The sequence below is a fragment of the Centropristis striata genome, chromosome 16 (genome assembly GCF_030273125.1).
Source record: "Centropristis striata isolate RG_2023a ecotype Rhode Island chromosome 16, C.striata_1.0, whole genome shotgun sequence".
NCBI lineage: Eukaryota > Metazoa > Chordata > Actinopteri > Perciformes > Serranidae > Centropristis > Centropristis striata.
This window is the reverse complement of record NC_081532.1, coordinates 28,349,594-28,371,298: the sequence shown is the minus strand read 5'-3', so window position 1 is coordinate 28,371,298 and position 21,705 is coordinate 28,349,594. Positions and strand designations below refer to the sequence as shown.

Genomic DNA, 21,705 nt, shown 5'->3' with positions numbered 1-21,705 from the left:
GAAGCTACTGGAGAGCCTTTATTGGGCACTTTGTGCATCAAATCCTGTACAAAAAGAAACATTCATTAAAAACACATGTTAATAACTTTTTGTCCCTTGACATGTAATGTTGGAAGAACTTCATATAAAAAGAAAAAAAAACATTATATTAATAGGAATAATTTGGATATATGTTAAAAAACAAAACAAAAACAATGACCCACATCCATTCTCTTAATAAATATATACACAATAAGTACTGAGATACAAAAGGAGGGATCATACTGATCCATTATTTTTTTTATATATATACACAATATTTTCATTTAAAAAAAAAAAAAATCTTCAGATAATGTTGTAGTCATGGAAACAAAGGAATTATTTTCTGAATGTGCATTTTCTGAACCAAAATATCATATTGCACTTCTAGAACAATCTGCATTAACTGAACCATTGACCTATTTTACCAACATTCACAAAACTACCCTACAGGGGAATGGTAGCTGTATTTTAACATTATCAATAATATTTAGTGGCTTTTTAATACTTACAAAGAGGCCGTTATTTATATCGATCTGACAAAAAAAACATCTTTTAAGTCATTTCATTCACAAACATGTATTCTAAGCTAAAATAATACAACAAACATGGAGTTTATTCTACATTCTATCTAGTTCTATGATGGTTAGAGTTTACACACTAAATACTGCCTCGTTGTTTAGTATTAATACACTGAACCACTGGGGCTCCATCAACAATTTGCTTTCATTTTGTGTGTGAAATACCCAACTTTTACAGATTGTAATTATCAGTGCTATGGCTTAAGGAAGGGAAAGACGAGCCGTTTCTCCTCATAAAAAGAAACACTGCTGCTTGCATAGCATGAGGTATAGCAGCACCATAATCGCTCTGCACATAAAATTTACAAAAAACAGGCACAATTATCTGAGGTGCAACTTACTAGATACAAAATAAGGTGTCATAACAATCAAACCTGTACTCACTTGTTGATTTCGATGCACATAAATGGTTTTCAAAATTAATCATAATGTATAACTTACATATCGAATCAACATTGCGGCCAATTAAGAGCTTTTTCAAATACCTCTTGTGGACTTTTAAAAGCTGCATTAAAAACAGCGCAAAGATGACATGATTTAAGTTTCAGAAGTCCATAATCACTGCATTGCTAGACATGTAAACCACTACTCATGACAGGCTCCATTTCATTCCCCTCCATTCCTCTGCTCTGGGTGACGTCACCTCCTCCAGTCCAATCAGATTTCAGTGAGGGTGAGTTTGTACATGCCGCCCATCTCCTCCATGGTGATCTGGAAGGTGTCTTCGTTGGAGTAATGCTTGATGATGTTGTCGTCCATGTGGACTAGGATCCTGTTATGAAACAGATATGGGTTTTAGTCAGTGGTGTGCTGAAAAAAATCTATATCTATATATCTCATCTATATAAATTCTACAAAGAAATTTGAATTCAGAGCTTTTACTTTAAAATAGCAGTTTTTTTATGTCGTGCATTATTTAGTGATTGTTATTATGTGTCCTCAGTTTTGTATGTAAATTGAATCATATCGTTCCAGGTAATATTCACTAAAACAGTTCATTGGCTTAATTAGTTGATATTTCCAAGTAAAATGTAATTGAGGGACATCAGTGAATCTTGCAATTTACTTGTGTATTTTCATTAAAAAACAAGAGGTTCTATTAAATAAATATTACTTAGAAACAGCCTGAGTAAAGATCACAAACACTTTGTGTGAAAAAAAACTTTTTTTACTTTTTTAAGTAAATGTCACTTTTTTTCAGTGTAAGTACATTTACTCAAGTACTGTACTTAAGTACAATTGTGAGATTCTTGTACTTGTATTTCCATTTTATGTAACTTTTTACTCCTACTCCGCTACATTTAGAGGCAAATATTGTACTTTTTGCTCCACTACATTTAGCTTTAATGTCTGCAACTTCAAGTTGCAGACATTGATAAGTGCAGTGTTGCTGACTCACACTTACCCTTTTTTGCACTTCTTATAGACTTTTCCAACCTTGTCCAAAGGTAATTCATACTTCTCTGAAATCTGGTAGAAAAAGACAAAATGAAATTTAATATTATTGAAAGAAAGCTTGAACAACAAGCTAAAAATACCGCTTCAAGGTTGCATGTCTCTGCAAACCAGTCACGTTGCAATTAACATCCATTTCCAGACTGATGTAGCCATGGCAGCAGATAATGCTTCAAATGTTGGTGCTGCTACAAAGAAGCTGGGGATTCTAAAACATGGATGCTTGAAATACATCTTCTACCTGGTAGCACAGAAGATTTATAGGATCGCCATAGTTTAAATGGCCAGAAAAAAAGTTTTTTGAGTGACCTTTTGAATATAAAATGTCATCACTTATTACAGGTTTGTGTGAATCTTTGTCATGAATAGCGTATGAATTCTTGAGTGATGGCTAAAAAGGGATATTGTGAGATCACAGTGACCGTGACCTTTGACCTCTTAAATCTAAATCAGTTTCAGTTCACCTTTGAGTCTAAGTGGATGTTCCAGCCAAGTTTGAAGAATTCTCTCCAGGCGTTTCTGAGCCATCGCATTCACAAGAATGGGACAGACTACAGACAGACAACCCGACTACATGGCTGGCATGGGGGCATGAAAACACCCTTATCCTTTAGAAAAACCTGGCTCACCTGCTCATAAACTCCACTGTCATCAGTAACCAGTTCATCATAATTACTGAATATGACCCTTGTACTTTAAAGCAGCCTCACACCTGCCTCTTTCCATTCTTTTCTTCATGTCTCTTTGCATTTTACCCACATTTTCCTCCTTTTCTCCCTCTCTCCAGGACGCCTCCTTTCCACAATTTCTCCCCCCATCCCTCCCGTCCAATACTGACAGTATTTTGAGTGGTGGAAAGTAACTCATTACATTTACTCAAGTACTGTACTTAAGTACAGTTTTGAGATACATGTACTTTACTTGAGTATTTCCATTTTATGTAACTTTATACTTCTACGCTACTACATTTTGAGGCAAATATTGTACTTTTCATTCCACCACATTTAGCTGACAGCTTTAGTTACTTTTCAGGTCAAGATTTCACATAAAACATGATTTATTTAAAGGGATTTGACTTCTTTTAAAATTCAACCTTATAACAGTATATTAAGTAGTTAAATTGAGTCTTACCTTGAGAAAAAAAACTGCTTAGATAAATACATCACTAATAATATATTCGGAATATACAGTATATAAACAATCTGAGTGGGTCCATTCTGCATAAATATTACTTTTACTTTTGATACTTTAAGTACTTCTTGATGCTGATACTTTTGTACTTTTACTTAAGTTTTGAATGCAGGACTTTAATTTATAGTGGAGTAATTTCACAGTGTGGTGTTAGTACTTTTACTTAAAAGAGATCTGAACACTTTTCACCATTACTGACTTTATTACTCCACTGTGTCCCTTTTTAACCCACACACACATTATTTTCCTCCTAATTTCTCCAACCCACTCCTTGTACTCATTCTTCCCTACAATATTCCCGTCACAGCATTTTTGTCTCGCCATCATTGCCAAGACACACAGACAAAAGTCCCAAGTGCACGACCAAGACCACCAACATGAATCAGAACCATGAAGTAGAATACCAATTGTACAATGAGCACAACTTACAGCTTCCACCAGGCCTTTCAGCGTGGGATTCTTCAGCATGAGGGCATCAAACACCTCCTCCGTCTCCTTGCGCACGTACAGCAGGACTGTGTGGTTAAAAAGAGAAAGGAAAGATGTGAAGGCGTCAAAGCAAAAGCGCGTATGTTCATGGGTTGGACACAAAAACAAAACCCTAAATCTGGCCTCAGACGAAAGTCAATGGCGGGCGTGAAGCGTGCATTTGCGTCAGCCTGAACAGCTTGGCTGCAGGTTGGGTTCATTTATGTGGGCTTGAGGGTTTGTGGCTTTACTGCAAACAGCAAGCATGCACATGTACATACTGTATAACATTGCAGGCCATTTTTAATAGATACCCCCCTCTGCCAGACTGCATGGGCACTCATTCAGACTCAAAGAAGTGGCACTGGGCCCAGACAAAGCACACCTAGAAAGCACACTGATCACACAGCGACAGACCCACCTCTCATTCACACACTCAAAATAGATCATGCCCTAAATAGATCTTCTTGTATTGTTTTCCAACCTGTTCCAGAACCTACATACATACAACACTTATTTAAAGACCTAACTATGTGCACAGGAGTTCCTACTAGTTTTTATATGGAGCAAAATGACTATAAAGAAGTGAAGCAGTACAGTAAATGGCTGCATGCTGGTGTTTCATAATGCTACAGTATATATAGGCCACAGGTCATTGTGGTCTGGAGCTGCCATGGATAACTTTGTTTAAGCCTGACGTCATTTAAAGGAGGCTGTTCAATCAACACACTGGCAGATTGGCACGTCTCTTTTTCACTCCGACGTCACTGTGATCCCTTCCAAACCATTGCACGACTGCCAATTTTATGACTGGAAAAATCACGACAGCTGTTGTGGAAAGATTATAAAAGTTAATCTAAACTTTTAACTCAACTATGTTTGATGCAAAGACAATTCGAGGTATGATATGCAGGATATTCCTAAAAAACTGAATAAACTAAAGCAAAAAAAAAGAATCCCTTTCAATCATCAATTATGACGCTCCCTCGATTCATGCTAGACCACCGCTTTCGCCCTTTCTACGGCTCGTGGAGCTGGTGAGAAGGGCTTTTGAATTACAAATTACACCTTTGAAGGAACAAATTTCCCATGCTTCTTGACAAATCCCGCTTCATTTTAGATCTACAACACCTGCTTCAGAGGTCGTGTCTACTTGTCACGGCTTCTCATCACAGGTTAATGGTCGTATAGTGGGACTTGAGTGACGAGCAGTTCAAAGACCACCAAAGAGTGATTTCATCTTTGGAGATTGATCATTTCAATAACCTTTAGAAACCTCAGAGAAAACTCTGGAGCGTTTGGTGACTCCCTTGAAACGTCACTGTGGTTCAATAATTTTTGATAAGGTCAGTCAGTTCTCCATCAAGTCCATTTCCAGACTTTAATCTATCAAGTGCAGCCTGGCTTTGTGAAGCTATTGACTATCAGGTATATTCATGCAAAATCTGCGTGAAACAGCTTCTTTAAGGATCAATATAAAGCCCAATACTTTCCTCTTCTAGATATTATAAATGTTAACACATTTATGTATATAATGCATAGATGAAGTTTTGAAAATGCTTATGTCAATGCCTGCTGTATGCCTATGAATAGGAAATAGGGTAAAGGGCATGGACTTGTTTGCATGTGTGTACACGTAGTGATCAGTGGTATTTTGTTGGGTCAGTCGAGGCCTCAGACACGTGCCTGTGTTTTGAAAGACCTGGAATAATCACATGGCCCAAAGGGAGTGTGTGTGTGTGTGAGCATGTGTGAGCGTGTGTGTGTGTGTGTGTGTGTGTGTTGTGGTCGGCCCCTGGAGACAACCAATCCACACTTTAACCAACTGATTTATCCCTTCAGAAGAGCATAATGATCACCTGATCTGCATGTGAACAGTCATCACATTACACTATGGCAACACACACACACACACACACACACACACACACACACACACACACACACACACAGTCACACACAGTCACACACAGTCACACACACACACACACACACACACACACACACACACATACACAGTCACAAACATGCCCCCACACACACACACACACACAAATCATATACACACATGTAGTACCTTTCTTTGGTTCCTCCCCTCTTGCCATCTTGTTTGGAGGCGAACCGAACTCATCATCACTGAAGGGTAATCTCTTCATCCCCGAGCTGCAGTGGACACAAACACAAATCACTGCTCAAATGCCCCTAACAGCCAGCTAACAGTCTATTAAACTCACATGTTAGACCCACGGGCATTTCCGAGAAACAACACCTCTGTATGCCTTTTACTGGGAAGGTGCCAAAGGTTGTCTCGGTTCAAAACTCCTTTAAAAGCATGTGTGAAAAAAGCAGGGCCACAGTGAACTCACCTGTCCTCTCCATCTTCTGTCGGGAAAGGCTGCAGAGGAAAGGACAGAGAAATTAACTCATATGGAACTTAACAGTTGATAAAACAACAAACTACATACAGTAAAATATCAGAGATTACTTTGAATGTATGATAGTGTGAGCTATAGATGTCTGTAATACCCCCATATATCAATAATCAACATTAAGATGGACTTGGATATGATTTTACACGTTTGATGCATGTTTAAAATGTACTGCTCTTGCAACTGCAGCAGTGTTAAACCTGCATGTTGGCAACTTAATCAGTCAGCCAGGTCAAAGACAAAGTCAATAGCAAAGTTTAAAAGGTTTCCTATGTTGACCCATTTATTCTTACTTTATCACTGAGAGCTAAGTCGGCTCAACTAACCAACTTCTAGAGCAGAGGAAGTACAGTTACAGCTGGACCAAACAGTGATCAAAGTGCATATCTGGACTCTGATGGGAGTCAGAAAGGTTGGTTATTAAAAATAGGAAATACATGTTTTTGAGATTTTACAAATCTACGGTCTACTGTCAAATACCAAGCATATCAGTTGCTATCACGTCCTCTTTTGTTGCAAGGCAAAGCAACGTTTTTCCTATAGCACCTTTCAACTCTAGAACTGATTCAAAGTGATTTACATAACGTGATGAAATGCATTAGAATGCCATTTAAAAACTCAATGAAAAAAGTCCAATAACATCAATTAAAATAGAATAAAATTTGATTTTGATTAAAAAATCTAAACTCTAAAATTAGACAAAATGAAATGTAGTAAATACAACTGGTGCAGTGAAACTGCAGTTACATGTTGTAAGCTTCTATGTATAGGCTATGTGCAGTAATGTGCAGCCCAATGCTCCTTGCATGGTGTGTTCACTTGTGTGTAAAAAAAAAAGAAAAGAAAAAAAAAGAATGGGTTAAATGCCGGGATGGAATTTCCACATTCTGTAATTGATAAAAGATAAATCTTAATTTTAATCTATTATCAAACGAAAGTTGCTGCTTTTCTGGAGCTGTTTGCTCTGCGACTGTATTGATTGATTTCAGGAGTTGCTGTTAATAGAAATCTATTCTGAGAGGGAACCCGGTAAACCCAGAGTTTATCAGAAACTGATAGCATTCCAGTCAGGTTCAATGTCACCGACAACACCAAAAATAACCTCCTGTCCCACCCTCGGCTGCGCTGGTAGCAAAGTAAACTTATTGAGTAAGATAAAGGGTGAAAGAGAACATTTTTACTTGCACTCAGCTGGGACTGATCATAATGTCACCAGCAGGGGGAGCTCAAGAGCCACAATTAATTTTTCCTGCAGAGTCATTTCACTTAGAATAAAGCAGCTCATCATAAATGTAAAATAAATCATAGAATGTGTCTAAAATTACCCAAAAAGAAACGTGAGCGGACCAGGTGAACATGCACACACACATATGTAAAGGTCATGTGACGTGTTCGTTTTGACGGGAAGAAGCAAAGCTCAGAGTCCAATCACAGAGGAAGAAGATAAACTGAACGCATGCTTACAGCGTGCCATATGTCATTAAAACTGCATATCTCTTTATCTCTAAATCTAACTCTTTATTTTCAAGAGCATATAAACACATTATGTTGGCAGTACAGGTAGTATCTGCTGAAATGCTCGGTATTGTTTTGAGTCACTGGTGAATGATTCATCCTGTGAGTAAGCAGTTTGAAATACAGCCATCGGTATGTAGGACTCCTATCAGAGCTCAAAACCAGAACTCACTGTTCCTGCCAACTAGCAAGCAAGCGGGTCACCTCGACCCAGCTGGCTGGTGAGTGGGTAGAGGCAGAAAAAACTGTTTATGGACCATGCTACTGATGTTACACAAGTGTAGCAAAACAAAATGTTTATCACATGCAAGACATGTTTATAATTATTTAGTAGCCAGATTGAAAAAAAAACAATAAAATAGATTTTGTTAAATAAAACCCAAAGCATTTATAACTGAAATGCAGGTGCAACTACTAAATACAATAAAATATCTGATTTAGCGCTCATATGGACTATATGAGTGTCAATCATTGTGCCACGTGAATTGTGAATAAGTTAGTAAGTCAGTTTTTAAAAAATAAGAATTTAAAAAAAGGAGGTGTCACAGGTCTTTTCATGGCCCCCAGCCTCTTGTTATTTTGCAAAGTTAAGTGGCCCGGGGGGCAAATTAAGTTGAGTATCCGTGTATCAGAGTTTTGTGTTCACTCACATGGCGCTGAAAGGTAGAGAAGTGAATGTCAGGAATGAAAAGGACAGGCTGGGTCTCGTGGTCGCTCATCATCTTGAAGATGGTCACGTCGTTGCGTTTCTGGAGGATGGGAACTTTGACATCCACAACTTTAAAGAAAAGACACAAAAGGGGAGCAGTTTAGTTTCCTCTCAAGTCTCAATTAACAATCTGTTAATGCAGAAAAGCATCATAAAAGTATTTAAACATCATGCATCGATACATCTTTATGGCCACTAGGGGGCAGCGTAAGGTTGTTAAACATGTACTTTACACATCCAGCAAACACAGAGCAACAATAGTATTTATTTTGACTGATGTGACTGCCGACTGGTGCATATAAGTTCAGTTTTCACTTTGTTTTTTGGTAGGTTTTGCTCTCCAGTAACTCTGAATTTTAGCTGCTAAATGTTTCATTATGTTCGCTGGTGCTAGGCAGGTAGCTAACAGCTGGTCAGAGCTTTTTTGGAAGGGTTTTGCCAGACACAATGTTAATTTTGTGGTGGAGTGGTGTGAGTGAACCAAAATAGTAAAGTTGTGGGTGGTAAAACCAAAACAATGAGCCGAAACAAGCTAAGCTAAGCTAACCAGCTTTGTAGAGTAAATGCATAGTTGAGCGTTCACTTTCACATCACACATCGTCATTTAATTCGACCAGTGGTGGAAGATCCCTAACTTAAGTAAAATACTGTTAACACACTGTGAAATTACTCCACTACAAGTAAAACTCCTGCACTCATATTTTATAAGTAAAAGTACACAAGTATCAGCATCAAAATGTACTTCAAGGACTTCTGGACCTACTCAGACATTCCAAATACTTTGAAAGATAATTCATTTTGATACATTTATTAATGACGTCAAGGTAGGATTCATTTAACTACTTAATACAATGTTGTGTGGTTTAATTTATAAACCTGTGTAATCATCTTACATTTATATATTTTTTCCTGTTAAATCTTGACCTGAAAAGTAACTCAAGCTGTCAGCTTAATGTAGTGGAGTAAAAAGTACAATATTTGGCTCAAAATGTAGTGAAGTAGAAGTAAAAAGTTACATAAAATGGGAATATTCAAGTAAAGAAGAAGTACCTCAAAATTGTACTTAGGTACAGTACTTGAGTAAATGTACTTGGTTACATTCCACCACTGAATTTGACCCATAAAAATATTGATTAGTGAAGCTAATAATCTTGTGATACGGGCGATTTTGGGGTGAGATAGTGACTCACAGGCCAGGCCGGGGTTGAGCTCGGCGACCTTGCCTTTCCTGCGGGACTGCTTCCTCTCCTCATCTCGGATCTTCCTCTCGGCTCCTTTGTCACAGAAGACTTTGATCTGGCAGTAGGCGCGGTGGATGGGCTTGTTGCTGCGGTTGTTGTAGCTGTAGGTGTCGATCTGCAGATTCAGAGGGAGACCCTTCACACCCTTCTGGGAGGAGAAGTCGGTGCTCAGACAGTTGACGGAGATGAAGATCTGTGGAGGGAGGAAGGAGGGACAGTTGTGTTTAAAACAGAGAAAATGTATCATAAAGTCAACAGCAGCTATTTCTCTTTCTCCATTTCTTAAAGGGCTGTTTCTAAACCATGAAGAAAGTTTCCACTATAAGTATTTTATCGCTCACTGGCAACATTGTGAAACACTGAAGGCCTTTCTGCAGTTCAGACTACATTCAGTGTTCTGTGTTGCCCTCTATCGGTCGACTCCACTCATCACAAGCTGTTTTTTTTTTTTCTACCATGGAGATGCTTCCTTTGTCCTCCTGTGGTGCTTGTATTGAAAACAGGTTATCATTGTGTCAACAAAACACACTATCAAACACAGCTTTTAGAAGCGCCGAACGGGGAGGATTAGAAGTGGTAAGAACCCTGATATTTAAAAAAATCTGTATTTGTGCATTCATGCAGTGCATAAATACAGTAATAAGTACAGTGTATTAATAGGGAAATGCACCGAGTATTTTTTATTTATAGTAACAAAAGTGTATTTATCTATTTACATGTAAATAGTCTCTATTTACTTGTATTTCTTCAATATAATTTATTTAACCAGGTAAAAAAAGAGATTTAAAACCTCTTTTCTGTGACCTGGCCAAGACAGCCAAGACACCACAAAAGCAAAATGGTTACACCAAACACACAAGACACAAATTACATACAGTCACACACTACAAGGAAAACGGTCAAGAGTTCGATTACATGATTACACAGTGCAGTTTATTTATCTGTCTTCTAAAATTGACTTGACTTCCCCCAGAGTTACACTTTCTTAAACATTTCTGCTGTATTTGGGTGTATAAATTGTATAACAATATTGTGTAAAACCTTGCAGTGTTCTATGATAATATTTGGAGACATGATGAATAAATATTTGTATATTTTTTAGCTTACAGTGGCTTTGTATTTTGCTAAAGGAATATAAAAAATATGGTAGCGTAATGAAATCAATCACATTTTATGAATTGTTTCTATTATTAGCCAAGAATTCTAATAACAGTTTTAATGGGAAAAACATTTGATTTTTCTGGATACATACAGTCATGGAAAAAAAATTACACCACCTTTTTCTTCAATTTCTTGTTCATTTTAATGCCTAGTACAACTAAAGGTACATTTGTTTGGACAAATATAATGAAAACAAGGTTTTCTTGATAATGATTTTGGTTATTATCAAGAAAACCATGGAAAATGTCTAGATATCAGCTCTTAAATGAACCTCTTATGAGCTATTTTTGTTGTTATCATTATATTTGTCCAAATAAATGTACCTTTAGTTGTACCAGGCATTAAAATGAAAAAGAAAACAAGGACGGTCTAATATTTTTTTCAATGACTGTAGATAATTACTTTTCTCAGAATTGTGAGATAAAGTAGGAGGCAAATATTTTTAACTCAAAAGAAATCATTGTCATCAAAGGCTGTTTTTGTGATAACACCAGTTAACTGCCCCAGAGCAGGTAAACATAAGGGAGGGGCTGCCTTTTGCAAATACATATACGATGCAGAGCAATCACCCCGGGGGCAGACCACACATACACACACACACACACACCTGCTTACACACACATATCTTAACCTGTCATCTAATATCCCGATGATGAGACGCTCAAACAACGCGGCAGGGCGGTGCTTCCAAGAATACACACACACAGGAGTAATGAACACACACAAGGATGAACATCCTACGGACAGCAGCCTCGAGTCATGAGACAGCTAGACCCACATCCTGGTGTGAGTGTTGTGTGTGTGACTTTATTTAAGTTGAGCGTAGCCTACAGAGAGCAAACGCTGGTGATGAGTCGTGGCGTCGCGCTGTCTCAACAACAAACTGAAAAATCAAAAGGAGGGAAAAGAGCTCCTCTTTCCAGTCACCTCTCCTGCCCGTTAAACAGGACATTATTTGTTAACTGTCCGATCCTGTCCTCGTCACCCCCCCTGCTGAGTTTCCTCATTCCTGCGCTCTTTGTTGCTCCCGTCTGGCGTGCAGAAATACCTTTAAACATGCAGCATCACAATAGGGGTGACAGGCAGGTTGAACCAGTCAAGAAAACTCACACCGCACACCTCCATGTGTCTACGCAACGAGACTAAACACACAAGCGGAGGGAGGGACGACATGACAGCATCCTCTCTTCTATTGAGGCCCCAAACGACTGTTTTGGAGGATCACAATGAACAAAGCCCCTCGTGATCACCGACAAAAGGCTTGTCAACACCTGAAACCTCAATTCAGTTCAAGACTTCTTTTTTGGGCTTAAGGCTTTCAGTAAGTTGATGTGAAAAGTTCAAGGCTCCTATTAAGAGTTCAAGATAAGGAAGTGTGACGGAGCCCGGCGGACCTAAACACTGTACGTGTTCTTACATGAAGAGGTGTTTTGGGACTAAACGGTTCTGGGGACTCCCTGAGATGAACTGCCCACTGAGGAGCTCCCCCAAGTGCTACGTACCTTCAAGAGCTTTTTTTTCAAAGTTTAATTTTTTCGTGTTTTCTTCCATTTATTTCATTACCAGCTCTTTTTTGTGTCTTTTGGTGTTTGTTGTTTACATAGCTAAAATACTTTTTCAGCCTTGGCTTAAGCGTTTGACCAATACAGTGGTGGAAAGTAACTAAGTACATTTACTCATGTACTGTATTATTTTGAGGTACTTGTACTTTACTTGAGTATTTCCGTTTTATGTAACTTTATATTTCTACTCCACTACATCTTGAGGCAAATATTGTACTTTTTACTCCACTGCATTTAGCTGATAGCTTTAGTTACTTTTCAGGTTCGAGATTTAACATAAAAACATGATAAAAATTAAAGTGAGACAAAAATTAGACCTCATAACAGCATAATTTAAACATATTAAATAGTTTAAATGACTTAAGAAAATTCAAACGCTGCTTACATAAATGCATCAATAATAATGATCCAATATTATATTTGGAATGTATTTAACAGTCTGAGTGGGTCCATTCTGCATAACGAATACTTTTACTTTTGATACTTTGCGTACATTTTGATGCCGATGCTTTTACTTAAGTAAGTTTTGAATGCAGGACTTTTACTTGTAGTGGAGTAATTTCACAGTGTGGTATTAGTACTTTTAATTAAACAAAGGATCTTAATACTTCTGCCACCACTGGACCAATCGTACTGTTCCTCTTGTGCTGGGAGAGTATCTACTCTGAAATAGGAGCTAAAATAGACCCTCAAAATGACGTTCTAAGAACTACGGTGCTTGCTAGTTATGGTTTTGGCACAAATCTAAAAAAAAAAGGGATCTCATCTAAGGACTATGAAATAGTTCCTCACAACGTTAGGAGCAGCCTTGTGATTGGAAGAGGGTCTCAATTAGCTTTGTATTTGTGAAACTGTGTAAATTGTCTCGTTTTCTTACTTTGGCCTCCTCGTTGGTGTCCCAGGTGAAAGATATAGCGTTATAGGAAATCTCCTCGATGTTGCCGATGGTGTTGAAGCTCTCCTTGTAGTCAGCTGTGACAATAGAACAAGAATTTAGTGACTCATTTTAATAGCAGAGGGAAATAATACAGTGGAACCGATCAGGCCAGGGTAAAAGAAAACTTTTTCTTTATTCACTGAGTTACTGTTTGTCCTGCTGAGTTTTTTTAAAAAGCTGCAGAATTAATCCCTAGCAACACACCTTTTACTGTTGGCTACCACTAAGCTGGCCTCTCAACCAGCCACTTAACTGTGCAGACAGGGGAGGATTAATCAGCCTGCTCCATCATAAAACCAGGAATGAATCATTGGATCATTAAAATCAACACCATCTGTGCACCATCTGAGACGTTACACTCGGTCTGTAATTGATAGCTTTATTAATCATTTTTAAAAAGTCTTACCAATGTCCAAACACCTCTGTTTGGCAGTGTGCTGTCTGGAGTGCCAGTACTTCCAGTGTTTCAGTTGATCATCTCTGCACTTCTCTTCTCCAAACACCACCATCACTACACTCTGAAAATGGATGAACACACACACTGACAACTTAATATGTTATAGTGATAATTAAGCATGTGATAACTGTCAGTAATGCTATGTTGTTGTGCCTTACCCTGACTTTGGTGATGGGTTGCTGCATGCCTTTGTTGTCAATCTCCCTGAGGCTGATCGGGTAAAATTGGCCCTTGTTGAGGTACGTCATCGTCCCGTCACCTGTCTTTTGGCGCAGAGACTTGGACGCCTCAAGAGTGTACTCAAAGTTATTCCTAAAAAAACAGCAAAATAGCAGCAGTATAGATCAGCCTTTTTTCTGTAAAACTGGACGACAATGCAACAACAGCATTCAAGATCTTGGTAGAGCACAATGGTGCACGCTTCATTTAGCCGCTGCAGGTAAATCATGACCTTAAAATCAGTGTGTTGGGCCAGATAACGCCCGTGTGTGCAGACTCTTGTCTTTCACACGGAGGGGAGTCTGGTGTCTCCCCTGGGACTGACATGAATGAGGCCATTCTGCGGTCTTGTGTCAGAAAGCTGAATAGCGGTGGAAGTCGGACGGTGGGCCGGCGGCAGCGCGACTTACCCCGGCACGGTGTTAAACTGAGTGTAGTCCTCAGGCGTCATGGTGGCCATACGTAACTGGAGATCCCCTGGGAAGGAAAACACCTGCAGCGCACAAAGAAAAACAGAGTGTGAAGTAAGGCAGAGCGAAAAGAAGATATTAAACATCAACGTCGCTTTGAGCCTCTTCCCATAATTCGCCAGAGGAATATTTTAGTGTCCCTCAGGGATTTCCTCTCGCTCTTTCTTTCACCACTTGTGTAGATTTAATTAATCTGTTCATCCCCATTTCTTTTAGTTCAAATGTTCCGTCATGTTGCTAACCCCCTCTGGGATTTGTTGGGTTACTCTATTCTTAGGTAATTCCCCTCCAGGTAAAATAGAATAAGAGGAGAGAGAAAGGGCTTTGGCTATTGTAGGAGAAAAGTACAGCACTTTATTGTGTTGGTGAGACAATGGCATAATAACACACTGGCCGCTATTTTGGCATGTTCAAATAAAACCAGGGAAGGCTGAGCCCACCGCTGGCTCCGTGGGATCAGGTGAATATCCTATTGTGTGATGGGAGAGATCTGAGAGCGGAGAGGAGACGAGAGCGAAGGGGGGGTGCAGGGAGAGCTTTAGTGGGGTTTTAGAAAGAGGGGGATCGAAACACACACCTCCTGGGAACCGTCCTTGTAACTCTCGGAGAAGGTGGAGTCGGGCGGCGTGCGGGACTGGGTGCTGGGGCTGAACTGGACTGAATTGTGGGCAAGCTGGCGATCAAAGACACTCACGTGCCCGTCGTTTTCGGCGCAGTCGTTAGGCACAGTGACTGAGAAGCCGTGGGTGGGAACCTCTGTCTTGACCGTTGGGTAGTTTGGCACCGCGGCGATGGAAACAGTGACGGTCGTGTCTGAGGAGACAAAACCAGCAAAGTGACGATCAGGTTATCTGTTTCTTTTAAGCCGCTCCTGTGTCTTTATGTTATGGTGCTTGAACAGACCTGGAGAGGGGAACTGGGCCCTCTTGTCCTGGGCCAGTTGAAGGATATTGAAGGGGCCCTTGAGGACCTGGATCCTGTTCTCTAAACCAGCTTCCTGAAGCTGGCCTATGGAGTGTCCGGCCTGGAGCTGGTGTCTGCAAAAAAGAAACACAGCACATATGTAGTTCTGATTTAAAGTATCATCCATGTTAAAAACTCTTTCATATACCCTTTCACAATCTATATACTGTATGAGAATAAGATCCCAAACTCATATTTTAACTTACCCTGCCTGCAGACTCTCTGTGTGTATTTAAACGAACAGAAGCTTGTCAGATAGTAAAATGACAAATTAATGCACAAGAAAATCTGCAGTGCAGCTTATTTAGCTATGCCACACATGTATAGAGTATGACCAGTGGTGGAAAGTAACTAAGGACATTTACTAAAGGACATTTACTAAAGTACTGTACTTACGTACAATTTTGATGAAGTTGTACTTTACTTGAGTATATCCATTTTATGTTACTTCATACTTCTACTTCACTACATTTTGAGGTGAATATTGTACTTTTACCTGCAAGCTTTAGACAGCAGTTACTTTTTGTTGTTGACATTTGTTGAAATTAAACCTCATGATGACAGTATGTTAAGATAAAAATGAATCCTGAAATGCATCAATAATAATAATAATCCAATAATATATTTGGAATATATATAACAGTCTGATTGGGTTCATTCTGCATAACGAGTACTTTTACTTTTGATACTTTAAGTACATTTTGATGCTGATACTTTTGTACTTTTACGTCAGTAAGTTTTGAATGCAGGACTTTTACTTGTAGTGGAGTCATTTCACAGTGTGGTATTAGAACTTTTACATAAGTAAAGGATATGAATACTTCTTCCACCACTGAATACGACAGCTAAAAACCTACTTATTTAATTTGGCTTTTAATTAATGTCACTCATATACTATAATTGATTTATTCTCTAATTTAGTATTATTCTTAACAGTCTCATGTGTGCAGTTTTAAATAGATTTGGATACATTAGCTGCACTCGTATATTTGTAATTGTACACACAAAATTCAGAGAATGTGAAAGAGCTTGAATTTCTACGTTCCCTTCATGCCGTGGTTACGCTCTTCTTTCCGTGCTTTTATTTTTTTATTTAAAGGGGGATATAATTGGATGAGGGCTTACCTTTTGTTGGGATCCACATCACAGACCAGGGCTTCTGGCTTGTTTTGGGTTATTGTTCTCTTGTCCCTGGGCACCTGTATAGGAGGGTAAACACAGCCGCTCAGCGTCTGACCACATCACATCCAATAACCCGGGTCATCCTGCTGTCTATAGATCAGTTACATGACATAAGCTCTGCCTCACAGATGCTGCTCCATGTTCGGATGTCAGTAAGGAAAAACATCATATAGGAACTGTCTGTAAGGATTGGTAACTAATCCCCTGGCACAAGATTTTAAACTCTTGATTTCTCTTTAAGATCCACTGCAAATTCATGAAGGACAGAGCTCAGAAAGTTGGAAAATTGTTTCCAGCATGGACAGTAATTCTGTTACCTTATAGTAGTCGTAGAGCAGGCCGAGAGCTGCGGCGCTGTCCTCGTCACCGTTGATGCTCATCATGGCTTTGGTGGCGGCTGTCAGCGGGTTCTCCAGAAAGGATTTCCAGGCTTCGTCTTCTGTGGTGAAGGAGCGACGCTGGCCGCCATAGCCCGGCTCGTTCTGGAGAACCAGGACCGCACGCTTACTGTGACAAGAAGAAGATGAAGAAGAAGTGTCATAACTTACTCACTGCACTACCAACCAAGTTATTAGGAAGTTCATGCTTCTCAATGCAGAGATCTGCTCATGAGATGTCAGTTGAAACTCTTTGAAATAAAGCCTTCAGTTATTGACCACAACTGAATTATTATGTGAGTCAGCCCGGTTACCGAAGCCATTATCTATGCTCTCCTCTCTAATTTTGCACATTTATACTAGTTTTTAACTTTTATTCTATTCTATTCCAATTTCCTGAGGGAACGTTCCCGAGGGATTAATAAAGTTCCTATCTATCTATCTATCTATCTATCTATCTATCTATCTATCTATCTTCAAAGCCCCCAGACTCCATTGACAAAATTAGTTCTTTTACCTAGCAGAACACACGGAGTTGCTGGTTTATTGCTGGCTTGGTTGTTTGTGTTGTTGTGTGACTTTGGTGTTCTAAAGGGTTAGTTTGGTTAGATTGTGTTATTGTGTGACTTTCCAGGATCCAATCGAAGTAGCAGTCGACCAGAAACTCCCCGTTTTTGCCAGGTAAAATTACAGTTTTTGTCAATGCAGTCCGGTGGCTTCGACAGGACCATAGAACGGTTTCAGTTCTAACGAAGAGGTAAAGTCTTGACTTTAATATGTTTTATTGTTGCCCCTGGTCCACAGCAGTACATTGCTTAGCTTCTGAGTGCCTGCCAGCTTCTCCGACCTGACTTCATGCAAGTTCACAAAGCCAAAGACCTACAATCACAGCCTCGTTCAGAACAGACAAACAAGTTATAAGAGCGAGAGATCAACCATGTAGATGTTCTTTATCTGTAGGACCTGTTGTTCAAGATTTTCAATGATTGTGCAACAAATCTCAGTCATGGAACCATCGGCGTGTCTCCAGCGAAAGATGTTCTACAGGCTTGTCCGGTGCTGCGACTGGTTTCGGGATTTCTCATTGGCTGAGAAGGTGACCGCAAGTGACGTACCTAACCCGGCCACATTCCAGCGTCTCACTACTGTTTTTGTAAGAGAATCACGAGTTATCATTCAAAGTCACTGACTGCGTCTTTCTCCTTCGTCTTCCTCTTCCATCTTGTGAGGCTTTTAGAGTCATTGCTTTGTAAACAGGCCCCAGTAAAACGAATAGGAACACACCAACTTGTGTTTTATGTGTCTCATCTGCCTCTAATATACTAATATAATATCTGACTCTAATATACATTTAATTTAATGGCAGTTTCAACAAGTGGAAAACATTGGATATTTCAACAATTTGCATATTTAAAGTGGATTTCAATGTTTGCTTAGCTTCTGTTTACTTAGACGTGTTAACCTGAATGACTAAAACAAATTAAAGTCATAGTTAAACTTTCATCTAGATAGTTAGCTTTCCTTGTCAAACTCTGGAAACTACACTCCCGTCCTGTGTAATACGCCCTCAATCATCCCGCCACCAAATCTGTCTGCTGGATTTTCTGCCACAACAAAGTAATAATGATAAAGTGTAAACGGACTGGCTCGGTTTCCACGCTAGTGAGTATCTACAACAAATACAGCTTTTTTTCTCCCCCCTCTCAATGGTCAGAGCAAAGTGATAATTAGTAATCCTATATCTAATTGTGCTATTCATAAAAGGCAACCTGATAAGAACCATTATTTACTGGCAATAAAACTCACTAAAAGGAAATGTAATCTATTACTAAAACAAAGAAAAGGTTGTTTTTCCAGACAGAAATTAAAATTAGACTATACTAGTAGTCAGTAAAGCGGCATGGATTATTTTAATGCACTCAAAATTGCATAAAAAAAACACATTTTAAACATTTAGAAAAGGGTGCATGTAGTCTCTTATATTTGACACCCAAAACATTTGAGTCATGTAGAGTAAAATCCACTAAAACCTCATGTAGCCCTGTGCTTGCTTACATTGTCTGTAAAGTCGAGCCAACGCCTAGCAGGTGTACAATTTCACTCCCCTCAAAAGTCTCCTTGTCATTGCCCTCAAAAACATACAGAATATAGGCTGAGCATTTATACCAACATGAAAAAATACACATATTGTTTTTAGTGAAGCTCAAAACTCACATTTACATTAATAGGCTATAAAACTGTCTGCAGACAGTTTTCTTTAGCTGACAGCTCCCTGCAGCAGCTTCATGTTTATTCCTGAACAAACATCATTAAGACTATCCACATAACTGTTAGAGCTTAAAGCAAAATCAAACACTAAACCGCCCATCGCTATCATGGGACACTTTTTATTCTAACAGGCGCCTCTGCTCGCACGACAGGTGGAGATACACCTGTACAAGCTCCAACATGACAGGTGAACTGAGCGGAGTTACACCATGGGAAACTATGAGATATAATCTTTTTCTCGTTTGGCAGCCAAGTTTTACAGTCAGACACACAAACACATACAAAAGATAATAAATAATCTTAAAATCATAACAGACGACTTTTTTTAAAATATCAGGCAGCTGCTGCAGGTCAGAGGTGGACCACAGTGTGACCTTTTTAAATCCATGCGTGCAATAAACTCACAGAAAAAAGTGTTAAAAAATCCCAAAATCAATATTTAGAGTGAGTATTAGAAGCTTTAGTGTCTCGTGCTCGTGGTGCAGGCTAAAAGTGGAGTCAGGACAACTTACTTGTCATGCTCCTGTGACATCTCGGTCGGTCGAACTGGACTTTCTAGTTGGTACTGAAAATCCGATCCGTCTTCTTTACCGTGTAAAAACTCCGCCGCTAACGCTGGATGAGGGCCGCGGCAACAAACAAGGTGTCCCCTACTGAGAGAACGGGTTTTGTCGGCTTTTCTCGCTTTTTTGGGGCAATGCTGAGAAATTAAGGCCGGTTTTACCTGTGACAGGACCGCGGATTGGATTACAGGTGGACGGGGGGGCGGGGCCGCGCTGTCAATTGCCCGCTCCGAGGCTGTGATTGGCTGAGCCGGGTGGCCTACCTGAGAGCTGCAGAGGGACTGAGCCAGAGGAGGAGCAGGCTGCTTCAACAGCTGTGATTTTTTTTAAATGTGATGTTTGGTCATTAATTGGGAAATAAACAGTAGTGGAAGAAGTATTCAGATTCTTTACTTAAGTAAAAGTACTAATACAACACTGTGAAATGACTCCACTACAAGTAAAAGTTCTGCATTCAAAACTTGCTGAAGTAAAAGTACAAAAGTATCAAAAGTAAAAGTACTTGTTATACAGAGTGGAACCACTCATTGTTTTATATATTCCAAATATATCATTGGGTTAATATTATGATGCATTTATGTAAGCAGCATTTCTTTTTTATCAAGATAGGGCTCATTTTAACTACTTAATATACTGTTATGAGGTTTAATTGAAAAACAACATGTAGAATGTATTTTTTTAATGTTAAATCTCAGCCTGAAAAGTAACTAAAGCTCTCAGCTAAATGTTGTGAAGTAAAAAGTACAATGTTTGCCTCTAAAATGTAGTGTAGTAGAAGTGTAAAGTTACATAAAATGGGAATACTCAAGTAAAGTAAAGTACAAGTACCTCAAAATTGTACTTAAGTGCAGTACTTGAGTAAATGTACTTAGTTACTTTCCACTACTGGAAATAAATATGTTCAGGAGCCTCACCCCAAGTGTAAAGCAATGGCTGACATTCTGATGCTGTTTTACTTTAATCTGGACTTAATTTATTTACATCCCAGCATACCTTCAAACCATAATTGTATAGATTTCTGTGATTCAATAAGCAATGACCAAACCACAGGGATTAGACATATACAAGTACTCAATTCATTAAAAAATAAAAAGGAAAGGAAGGTGAATTCATAATTAAAGGTTTTGTTGATGTTGTTTAAATGGTGATTAAAAGATGAAGTATACACCTGTGCAATTATATTACAAATTATGACTTAATTACACAACACATTGGCAGATGGCTAATTTAAGGCCTGGTTGAGCAAGAAATACCCTTTTTCATCATGATCACTGCAGTATTAATGTCATAGAGCCTAATGGTACTTCAGTGGATGCATCCATCCAACTTTTTCAGTCCGGACACTAATACCTAGACTTGAAGTATCGGCTGATACCAAGTACCGAGTACTGATCTGATACCCAGGGCCCTTCATACATAAGGGGGTAAAAAGGAAAGAAACTTCTGGGGCTCAGCTGCTTGGGGGGGCATAGAGGTGAGCAATTATCATGTTCATTTAACCTGTTCCACAAAGACAATTCTCCCTCCTTAAAAGGTGCATGCTTTTTTCTTTCTTTCTTTTTTGTAAAAATAGCTGTTGTGTAGTGGTTCGAACTTTTTCCTCACAGCAAGAGGGTCGTAGGTTCTGATGTGTAGAGTTTGCATGTTTTCAACGTGGGTTCCTCCAGCTTCCTCCCACAGTCCAAAGACAATCAGATTAGGGTTAACTGGTGACTCTAAATTCCCCGTAGGAGTGACTTTTAGTACCTTTAAAAGCACTTTATACCAGTGGTGAAAAAAGTATTCAGATCCTTTACTTAAGTAAAAGTACTAATACCACACTGTGAAATTACTCCACTACAAGTTAAAGTCCTGCATTCAAAACTTACTGAAGTAAAAGTACAGAAGTATCAGCACCAAAATTGACTTAAAGTATCAAAATTAAAAGTGCTCGTTATCC

The 21,705-nt window shown here is 39.1% G+C and overlaps 1 protein-coding gene across 1 annotated transcript; it reads right to left on the bottom strand.

Annotated features, from left to right (window-relative positions):
• Window positions 1-19,775, bottom strand: grhl1 (grainyhead-like transcription factor 1). The gene is made up of 16 exons (XM_059353360.1): window positions 19,716-19,775; window positions 16,876-17,065; window positions 16,502-16,575; window positions 15,317-15,450; window positions 14,991-15,226; window positions 14,354-14,436; window positions 13,883-14,036; window positions 13,674-13,785; window positions 13,208-13,302; window positions 9,557-9,800; window positions 8,308-8,435; window positions 6,080-6,108; window positions 5,791-5,876; window positions 3,675-3,760; window positions 2,005-2,069; window positions 1-1,371 (listed from the first exon to the last, which is right to left on the bottom strand). The coding sequence occupies exons 1-16, from the start codon at window positions 19,733-19,735 to the stop codon at window positions 1,257-1,259; spliced, it is 1,851 nt and encodes a 616-aa protein (XP_059209343.1). The 5' UTR covers window positions 19,736-19,775; the 3' UTR covers window positions 1-1,256.
• Window positions 19,776-21,705: the final 1,930 nt, after the last annotated feature.